At 30.9% G+C, this 11,701-nt stretch overlaps 1 protein-coding gene across 1 annotated transcript; it reads left to right on the plus strand.

The window, feature by feature from the left end:
- Positions 1 to 1,233: 1,233 nt before the first annotated feature.
- LOC112702681 (probable serine/threonine-protein kinase WNK4) lies at positions 1,234 to 4,509 on the plus strand. Its single transcript, XM_025753819.3, has 7 exons — positions 1,234 to 1,715; positions 1,906 to 2,171; positions 2,408 to 2,631; positions 2,714 to 2,871; positions 3,070 to 3,373; positions 3,446 to 3,751; positions 3,860 to 4,509. Exons 1-7 carry the CDS (start codon positions 1,632 to 1,634, stop codon positions 4,303 to 4,305), a joined length of 1,788 nt encoding a protein of 595 aa, XP_025609604.1. The 5' UTR covers positions 1,234 to 1,631; the 3' UTR covers positions 4,306 to 4,509.
- Positions 4,510 to 11,701: the final 7,192 nt, after the last annotated feature.

The following is an 11,701-nucleotide window of genomic DNA, read 5'->3' on the forward strand; positions in this document are numbered from 1 at the left end:
TGCGGATCGGATCGGGCACTAAAAAGCGTGAATATCATATCTGATCCGATCCGATAAAAATTGTGCAGATTGAATCGAATTTTTGGCCCGATCCGATCCGATCCGCGAACACCCCTGTATGCGCCATGTAAATTTCATCCAATTCTAATAACACTCTACTAAAATACATGCTTACTTGGATATTAGAATTCTTCGCAAGCATTTTCAACTACTGTCCAAATACACACAGTGGAGCATTTTAGAATTATGGGTGTGGATGTGGATGGGATGGGTGACTGGCTTCAGAACTATAGTTTTTTTTTTTTTTTAATAAAATATCAAACAATGTCATTTGGGGTGAGATTTAAAAAAAAAAAAAAAACAATTAAATTCCAAACCAGTCCGAATTTCTCAGATCCATTAGTGTCCTGGTTTTGGTAAAATCTGACTGAATCAAATCGGTTCTCACGAATTTTGTTTCTTGTTCAATCTAGTACCCAACTCAAATCAATCTAAAATCTAAGTCGTCACTTTTTTTATCCAACTGCTTGAAACGGTCGATTTTTTCAATTATGGTTAATACACATTTTTAATAGGAGGTGTTTCTGTATAATGAATCTAGAAAAAGATATAACTCGTCCGATGCAAAGTTGAATTTATTTTTACTTGAGTTGAATGAGATATATGTCGCTTTCAAAAAATGAACGGACCAGGAGGTAAAAGAAAATTCATCGCCAATGAAATCCATAAACATAAAGAATAAAACAAAATCTATTGCCAAAGGAGTCCATAAACAAAGTTTTTGTTTTTCTCCAGGTGTAGAACACACACGTGAGGCCAAGTAATCACACAATGGGTCCCACCACCAACCTTAGCTTATATCATATGGCAGATGCAAATTCAAATTTTACTTCATATCATAGCATGTAATCCATACATCAAATTATAAAAACATTTTTTTTTGTATCTTCATTTTTACTTTAAACTTCCCAAGTTAACAAACAAATGATATAACGAACAAAGCGTGTGCATAGATTCTTCAAGTTCCGTGGGAAAGTTCTTGCACCCAACAACCATCCCTTTAAGCCATGTGAATTTCCCAAAGCTAACCCTACCCTAAACCCTTACGCACCACATTTCCCCACCAAAAATAATGATCCAAAAGGGCAAAGGAGGAAACTTGTCATTTTCCAACTACATAACATACCATTATTGTTATTATTATAATTATTATCCTCTCTTATTATTCCTATTGTCTTGTCAACTCTTGCACGCTCATTGTTGTGTAATGTGTATAACTTTCGTTTTCAAATAGAACAAGAAAGAGAAAAATCAAAATCAAATGGTTTCCAAGAACTACAACCACTTAACATGCAGTGTTGTTGTAAAGATTGGTAAAAACAACACAATGCACAGTGTACTATTCAACAATAACAATCTTCTTCCTGTTTTATGGGGTCGTCTTCTCCCACGTTAACCATGATGCACCAAAAAGCATATTAGAATTTTTGATAGGATAATAATAATAATACACCATAACAAAAATTCCCTTTTAATTCTTCTTATTCCTATTTTCTCTGTGCTTTCTGCACCAAAAGGTAGATAAAGTTTTAGCAGTGGAAATTCTTGTGTTTGATAAAAAGAATCAAGAGATGTATTCAAAGAGAGAGAACATGGAAGATGACAAAGAAGAACATGGTTATTTAGAAACCGACCCAACTGGTCGATATGGCAGGGTATGTTGTATGCTTTGAACCTTCCCCTGTTTTCCTCTGTTTCTTCTTATGTCTTTACAATTTTGGATTATTATCTATGTTGAGCTTTGAATCCTTTTTTACGTTATGTCTAAGCCATGCTCTATTTTTTATTGAGGGATAGATTTTCTCTAGGAATTGAGTTAATGTGAGAACATGTTTTTGTGATTAGTTTGGAGAAGTTCTTGGAAAAGGGGCAATGAAGACAGTGTACAAAGCAATTGATGAAGTTCTTGGGATAGAGGTAGCATGGAACCAGGTGAAGATCAACGAGGCGCTTCGAACGCCGGACGATTTGCAGCGGCTATACTCGGAGGTTCATCTTCTAAGCACCCTCAAGCACCAATCCATCATAAGATTCTATACTTCTTGGATTGATGTTGAGAACAAGGCCTTCAACTTTGTTACAGAAATGTTCACTTCAGGATCACTAAGAGAGTAACTTCCTTTTCCAACTTATGAATTAGGCAATTACTTGATCATCACATTTTTCTTTAGTATCCCTATATTGCATATTAAATTTTGAAAATTAAAGTAATTACCTTCTATTAGTATAGTATCTATTAATCAATTTGTGACCCATTTTTTCTTTATGGATACAAGAGTCTCTATTTAAAACATGATCATGAGCTCCCAGGATTTGATAACCAGTGATTATTTTCCGGCATGTACAGATACCGGAAGAAATATAAGCGAGTCAGTATACGAGCGATAAAGAATTGGTCTCGGCAAATCTTAGAGGGTCTTGTTTATCTACATGGCCACGATCCGCCAGTGATCCATAGGGACCTAAAATGTGACAACATATTTGTCAATGGCCATCTTGGACAGGTGAAAATCGGAGACCTGGGACTAGCTGCGATTCTTCGCGGCTCGCAGTCGGCACACAGTGTTATAGGTATTTTTCTTTGTTGCTGCCAATGAATGTTGCATAGTTGTTGCAAAAGGTACTTAGAAACTGCCTCAATTCTTTGTGCTAGGCACGCCAGAGTTCATGGCACCGGAATTGTACGAGGAAGAATACAATGAACTTGTTGATGTGTACTCATTTGGAATGTGTTTGTTGGAAATGCTCACATCTGATTATCCATATTGTGAATGTACTAATCCAGCACAGATATACAAGAAAGTAACATCGGTAACCTCCGATCCCGATCTAATTTTAAGTTTCAACAATGTTAGGTGTACATAAAAGAATCAGTATAAAATACATATTAAAATACAAAGTATATATTGAAGGTAAATTAAACAACACATGTTTATACATAAATAGATAAAGACTGATTTGATAAGTGATTTTTAGCGTGTTTAAGTTTAAGGATATCATTTCTTGCAGGGGAAGTTACCAATGGCATTTTTCCGAATTGAAGACGGCGAAGCGCAGAGGTTCATCGGAAGATGCCTGCTACCAGCGGCGAAGAGACCATCAGCAAAAGATTTGTTGCTTGACCCTTTCTTTCTGTCTGATGATTCTTCATCATCATTAACAAAGTTTGGAATTCAGAACTATTCACTTTTGAATAGTGAGATGGAAAAGCTGCAACTGAGTGATCCTTTGCCTAGAACTGAAATGAAAATCACAGGGAAGCTGAATCCTGATGATACCATATTTCTCAAAGTGCAACTTTCTGATAAGGATGGTATGTAATGTAATCTCTTGGTTTATCTTAGGCCAGATTTTGTTTCACTTCTTCTACATGATTTTGTTGTAGGTTCCGTGAGGAATGTATATTTTCCGTTTGATATTGTGAATGATACTCCAATGGATGTTGCGACGGAGATGGTGAAAGAACTGGAGATTGGTGATTGGGAGCCTTTTGAAATTGCGAATATGATCGATGGCGAAGTATCTGCTCTGTTACCGCGAAGGAGGGCGAGTAATCATGATGAATACGACGACGACGGAGGATCTCATCATTGTTTTCGCTCCTTCTCTTCTTGCTCCTCCTCCCAAGACTCAATGGCAAGTCTTGTTCCATTATCTGAGGCCATGCCTAATGAATATTACTGGCTCCATGGTACATCTTCTTTCACCCTTTGCTACTTCACCTTTTAAAATTGCTATTCATCCAGGTAAAAAATAAAAAGAAAAGATTTTTTTATAATAATTTAACTATTGTTTGCAGATGATTTGTTTGACGACACTAGTTCACAAGGAACGTATTCCAACTTGAACTATCATTCAGCAGATGAACTTGACTATGTCTATAATAATTTAGCTTCTTCTACTAAAAATGACAAAATCCCCATCATGAAGAGTACTCACAAGTGCACAAGATTTTCCCCACAAGATTCATTTCCAACTTCATCACAACTAGCACCCTATAGTAGTAGCGTCAAGGGTAAGAGGGTGATGGAGAATGGTGGTAGCAGTAGTAGATTGACAAGGAACAGATCATTGATTGATATAAGGAGCCAAATGTTGCACAGATCATTGGTTGAGGAAGTGCACAAGAGAAGGTTGTTTAAGACTGTTGGTGCTGTTGAGAATATTGGATTTCAAGCACCTTGTAAAGTTGAGAACGACAAGAACCATTCAAGGAGTGCCAAGGGAGAAAATGTTGCCAGATAAGGGAACGTACTACATCTTACATGCACCAACATAATTCAATGGTGTAAAATTATGTTAACATTTATACTGTTGGATTATTTTAGTGTGTGATGAGTGCATCTTCTTTTATTCAAAATTAAAATGTATGAAATGCATGCATAAGCTTGTGTTTTCATAGGGGTATCAAATTTCTAATTAATGAAAGGAATGTTGATCTTCAATTTACTTGGAATTTCCAATGTTGGAAATAAAAATATTTAAACTAATTTAGATAGAATTTAATTTAATTTTATTATTTTTTTAAATTAATTTTAATTCAAATAGGTCTGATTTAAAATTTTATTCTATTAAAATTTTACTTAAAATTTAAAATGTCTAAAATATCTTTATAATATAATTATTTTTTCTTAATTTTTTTCATTCACCTTCTCTCATACTTTCCACCTTTTAACACATGTTCTCTCTTTCTTCACCACCTTCATTTTTTTACCTTTTCTTTTTTCCCATTCACTTAATATAATATATAACTTTTTCTTTCAAAAATCTACTATATAAATCTAAAAAAATATCCACACGTATAAATTTTATGTATTTAACTTATATTAATAACACTAAATATTTGTCAATATGTCTTAACATTTTAAGTAAAATTGTATTAATCATGATACTAGTAAAAAATGACATAATTTTATTTCATTTTGTTCCATTTTAATAACATGAATTAGTTATTATACTTTACCGATAATAACTAGTTTTTTTTTTCACTTGTTATATCATTAGATTTCTCAACAAATTGATTTTTGATAGTTTATGTTTGTTTTTTTGTTGTTGGTTGGAATCAACCATGAAGAATCATTTTGTTTTTTAATTAATAATAATATTTTTTAAATTTAATATTTTAGATTAATCTAATTTTTATTTTTTTAAAAGAGGTGAACAATTTTTAATTTAGTTAAAAAAATTTTAGATAAAAATATACTTTTTTATTATTTCATATAATTTAATAAATAAATATATTTATTATTTAAATATAATGTTATATTAATAAAAGATAAAATTATCTATTATAAAATTTTAATTTATTTGATAAACATTTTAAATACTAAAATTTAATTCAATTATATAATTTTATTAATTTATTTTAAACACTAGAATTTAATTTAATTTTGGTTAAATTTAATTTTTGAATCTATAGCATTAAAATTTTTTAAACAAACGGTAAAAATTTGTCAGAAAAATAGCCAATCAGGACACCATTATACGGTGTGAGGTTCAATATACATGTAATTAAATAAATAAATGCCTTTTATTCTTTTAAAATTTTGGATAAGTTTGGTATAAATTATCTTTTCTTTTCGTTTTTTACGTAAATTTTCATTTTATTAATGACCTATCGTTAAATCATCTTTATTAAATATATTATACTCTTTATTAGTTAAATAAACCTTAATTTTCTATTTTGTTAGATTTTATATTAACCTACTAACAAGGTTAAACATTTTTTTTTAATTTTCAAATGTTTTACATATAATTTTTTATAGTCTATTTCATTTTTTATTAGCAGATCTTCTAAGAGAAACAAACTAAAAATATACTCATAAAACATATTTAACAAAGAATATCATAACAAAAAATCATAGAAAAAAATAAAATACAATAATGACAAAATATTTCACAGGAAATATTATTTTAGGATAAATTATCTCAAACATTACAAGAGTCTTCTTTTACAAAAGAACTTACAAATAAAAAAAAATCAATTAAAAATCTACTAATACAAATGACAATGAGACATGTGACTAATAAACCCTAGAATCTAGACAAGTAATAGATATAAATAGGCCTTATCTAATTTTATTAAAAGTGAAGAGTTATGCTATATATATAAGTTTTTTTGGCTTATAAGTCTTACAAGTTGGGCTAAATCTAACAAAAATTATATTCACCCATTAGAGCGTGATAACACACATATCACTCAACCATTTTCAAAATGTGCTCTCACTCACCATTATGAAAGACACTTCTTCTTTACGTCCCTCCTTCTCCTCCTCCTCTTTCTCCTTCTTCTTCTCCTTCTTCTTCTTCTTCTTCTTTGCGTTTCTCCTCCTTTTTCTTCGCGTGTTTTATTTTCATCGTTGTTTTTTATTACCGTTGTTGTTGCTGTATTTTTTTCCTCATCCTCTTTCTATTAATTTTGCAATATTATGTATTTTTTTTCTTTGTTTAATTTTTTCTCTCAAGAAAAATTATAAAAAAACGAAATAAGAAGATGAGGAAGAAGAATAGTAGAAGATGAAGAGGCCGTAGAAGCTGAAGAGGAGGAAGAGGAAGAGTTTTGAATTACGCAGAACTTATCAGAATAAAAAGGGGCCAACACTTTTGTTAAATTCTATCCAACACTTAACCATCAAAAGAAAATTGAAAGATTCTATACCATTAGATGCAATCTCACACCATTAAAAACATCATTGATGGCTAATTGATGGCTAAAACCCATAAAATCTGCTGGCTCCCTAGACTTTCTCGAATAAAAATACACCAAAAAATTCTTAAAATACACCCAAATATCTTCGTATTACACCCAAATATTTTTGTGTTACACCAAATTTACTGCAAAATACAAAAAAATATTTTCTCTAATGCTGCATTTTTTCTTCTTCTTCTTCTTCTTTTCTTATTTCTTTCTTTCTTTTAGTTAAATGGATGTAAGTTCATCATCTTTTAAGTAATTTTGCAGCATTATATGTTTCTTCTTTTTCTTTGTTTGATTTTTTTGTTTTTATTCTTGTTAAGAGAGTAAAACAAGAAAAAACTTGAGAATGTAAAATAAAAAAGAAAAGATGAATAAGAAAAAAAATTGTTACGATGATAAAAAAAAGAAGAAGAAACAGTAGAAGATGAGAAGGAGAAAGAGAAAGAGATTTGAATTATGCAGAACTTATCAGAATAAAAATACACCTAAAATTCTTAAAATACACCCAAATATCTTTGTATACACCCAAATATCTTCGTGTTACACCCAAATCTGCTGCAAATATAGAAAAATATTTTCTCTAATGCTGCGTTTTTTTCTTCTTCTTTTTTCCTTATTTCTTTCTTTTTTTTTTTAGTTAAATGAATGTACGTTCATCTTTCAAGTAATTTTGCAGCATTATATGTTTCTTCTTCTTCTTTGTTTAATTTTTTTGTTTTTATTCTTGTTAAGAGAGTAAAACAAAAAAAAACTTGAGAAGGTAAAATAAAAAAAAAAAAGATGAATAAGAAGAAGAAGATGGTGATGATGCTAAAAAAATAGAAGAAACAGTAGAAGATGAGAAGAAAGAAGAGGAAGAGTTTTGAACTATGCAACATTTATCAGAATAAAAATATACCCAAATATTCTTAAAATATACCCAAATATCTTCGTATTACACCCAAATATCTTCATACTACACCCAAATTTGCTGCAGAAAAATGTTTCTTCTAATGCTATATTTTTTTCTTCTAAATTGAACCACACCTTAGTCTTGGATTCAAAACAATAATCAATTTCGTTCTGGTTCAATTGACAATATGAACCTGAATTATTTATTATCTTCAACAACGAGATAACTGATGATCAAGGAGAAAGAGAAAGCGAAAAGAGGAGAAGAAATTTCAATGAAAAAAGAAGGATGAAGAAAAGGAGGAGGAAGATGTGGTATTGATGACGACGACAACAAAAGAAGAAAATTATGAAAAGAAGAGACACGGAGAAAGGAGAAAAAAGAGAAGAAAAAGAGGAGGCACGAAGAAAGAAAAAGAAGAAGAAAAAGAAGCACGGTAGAAAACGTGAAAAATGCGTGAATATAAATGACTTGTATGAAAAAACGCTTGTATGTAAAGAGTAACTCAAAAGTGAATGTGGACAAAGGTCACATGCATACACTTTTATAGAGCATACTTTTACTTTCAATTGATTTCCTTATATGGAAGCTCCTCAGTAGTAGAAGAAGAAGAAAATTGTAAAAAATGCATGAATATAAATAACTTATATGACTTATATGAAAAAATATTTGTATGTGAAAAATAACTCAAAAGTGAATGTAAACAAAGGTTACATGCATACACTTTTATAGAACATTTTTTTACTTTCAATTGATTTCCTTATATGGAAGCTCCTCAGTAAAAAAAAAAAATCTCTTATAATGCTTTAAGCAACTTAGCCTAAAATAATATTCATTATGAAATATTTTGCCACGACTATGTTCTAAATTTCTTTCTCTCTTTAAAAGCTTGATTCTATAATATGATATATTTTTTTTTTGCTAAATGAGTTTTATGAGTATACTCTTAGTGTGCATCTCTCAGAGGATTTTGCCAATCAAAAAATAAAACGGATTAGATTTACTAAAATTTTTCAAGTGGAAAATAGGATATTACAGTAAAATACAATAATCTGAACTCTTTTATCAGTGTTTTTTCAATCTATCACTTGATATTTTATGAGATAGGTTCTTGTGCTGTTTTTGAATTTTTTTTTTTGAAGTACTGAATATTTACCCTATAATATCAGATAATTTTTTAAAAAATACTAAATTTTTTATTTTATTTATCAAAAATATTATTTATATATTAAAATTAGTCATTAAAATTAATCATTATATATTTCTATACAAATATATGTATAATTTAATTTATTTTTAATATATATTTTATATTTTAATACATATTCTACACTAATAACTAATTTTAGTGTATATCTAACATAATTGTTTATTTATCTAGAATGCAGTAGCATTTTTCTTTATTAATTTAAAAGAATAGAATGGTTGGATTAAGAACTAAAAAAAAGTGGATTTCTCTCAAAATTCACTTAAAAGTAAAATAAACAATTAAAGGACTAAAACCCTAAAGTGGTCCTTGAGATTGGGCGAATTACCCATAATCGTCCTTGACTTTTAAAATTTTCTAATAGTATCCTTCACATTCAGCTCTGCGACTCATAGTTGTCCTGTGATTCTTTCCGGCACACAGTCAGCAAACAGAGTAATAATCTGGCACCTCCTATGCCATGCTGGAGCCAGCAAGCAACGGCTAGCTGACGTGGCAAATCTTAATTTTCTACCCAATGTGGTCCTGGTCCCATTAAAACTCTAAAAACTAAGAATGATTATTATATGTAGTATCTCTTCTTCTCTTCTCCTTCGTCCCATAATTGTGGTCCACTATTGTGATTTAACGGAGATTCCATTGACATGTGCAAAGGTGCTTTCCACATAATAAAATCAACCTGTCAGAGTCAGATCTCAGTGAAAATTTGGGGTTGCAGGATGAAACTCTTGATGAACTTGGTGCAGAGTTTCACAAGAAGTTGGATTTGAAGGATGAGGATGAAAGGGTAGCTGAAAATGAAAAGAAAGGTTCAAACTTTGTAGATAGTAGTGGAGAATATGGTGGTGAGGAATTGGGTGGTGAAGGTGGTTGTGCCCCCGGAAACAGGTGAAACACAAGGGAGTGATGATAATGATTATTGAGATGATGATGAGGGTTATGGCTGGAATAAAAATATGAAAGAGAGTGAGGTTGATAAGGTAAGTGGAGATTTTGATGTTGATGGTGATGGTAATGGTGATGATGAAGTTGAAGTTGAAGGTGATGAAAAAATAGAGAAGAAGAAAGATAGAAGCAGTGGTAGAGTTTAACAACAATATCCATTAAGGCCTGATGCTGAAGATTGTGCTTTCTATCTTAAAACTTGAACTTGCAAATTTGGATTCAATTGCAAGTTTAATCACCCACTTAGTAGGAGGAAGAATCAGATATTAATTATTCTTCTGATCCTATTATCAATCTAGCATAGTGGTCTGGATTGCATGTTTGAAAATTAGGGTTGAAATTCACTAATGAATATTTATCATTTATCCAAGATTTTTTTCTTGTATTTTTAGCATTATATATTATATCAATAAAATGAGTAGATTGAGATAAAATGTATTTATGCTTAGCTGAATAATCAATGGCTTGTTCTTCACCTCCAAACATTGCTTCAGAGCATCAATAGAATCTCCGTTAAATCACAATGGTGGACCACAATTATGAGACGAAGGAGAAAGAAAGAAGAGATACTACATATAATAATCATTTTTAGCTTTTAGGATTTTAATAGGACCAAGACTACATTGGGTAGAAAATTAAGATTTACCACGTCAGCTAGCTGTTGCTGGCTCTAGCATAGCATGGGAGGTGCCAGATCATTACTCTATTTGCTAAATGTGCGCCGGAAAGGGTCACAGGACAATTTTGGGTTCCGGAGCTGAATATAAGGAATACTATTAGGAAAGTTTAAAAGTTAAGGACGATTATGGGTAACTCGCCCAATCTCAGAAATCACTTTAGAGTTTTAGTCCAATTAAAATAAGAAAGAGAATCAACTTAAAATCGGAATTAGAAAATATTTTTATTTTGTTTGGTCCTACATTACACCGGATACACCACATCCGATCACAAACATTTTGCGTTTGTTATTAATACACTAAATATTTTATATAAAATTTCAAGAATGAAAAAATATATGTGAACAATGACGATGCTTCTAACAATTTTATATAAATTAGCAAATCACCTCCCAGCTTTTTTTTATTCAAATAGATTAAATCGTCTCTAATTTTAGGCATTACAAATTTTTTTACACCACACACACAATACTAAAAAATTTCATTCACTATTTAACCTAAGTAAATTTCGAACTTGGATGCATTTATTATAAGACATACACGAGATCACTAGATCAAGAACTTATGTGCAAAATAGACCGAACATGTTGAACAAATTTGTTAAATTCGAAAAAGAAAAAATAGATCGAGCAGAAATTTTTAGTATATCAAACTAAAAGAATTCATCAAGCCCGCACTTCCGATTACTATGGGAGAAAAATAAAATATATGGCTCATAACTATGGGAGAAAAATGAAATATATAGTTTTGGTATAATATTTTTGGGTTTGGAATAATGAATTTAAATAGAATTAACAACTCCATTATATCCCAATACAGGAATAAGAAGAACATGGATCCAATCATTCATGAAACCGTCAACCTCTTTTATCCATTGAGATTCCAATAGTTGGACCCACAAGCTCACTATCTTTTGTTTACAAAATAGGAAAAAAAAAAACGAATTCCGTTGAATAATGGTAGAATGTGACTCAGAGGGAGTGGTGAAGTTATTGAATGAGGAAAGAAAGTTAGAAAGACACCATAATTCTCTTATTAGAAGGATTAGTGAGCTGAAAAAACTTGATTGGAGAATTTTTTTTGTACATAACTACAGGGAAGGCAACAAGTGTGCAGATTTCCTGGCTAAGAAGAGTATTGATCTTGATTTTGGGTTTTTGTTCTGGGACTATCCATTCCCAGAGTTAGTTATCATTCTCCAGGAGGATGAGAGAGGGGCTACC

Source organism: Arachis hypogaea, chromosome 7 (genome assembly GCF_003086295.3).
Source record: "Arachis hypogaea cultivar Tifrunner chromosome 7, arahy.Tifrunner.gnm2.J5K5, whole genome shotgun sequence".
Classification (NCBI taxonomy): domain Eukaryota; kingdom Viridiplantae; phylum Streptophyta; class Magnoliopsida; order Fabales; family Fabaceae; genus Arachis; species Arachis hypogaea.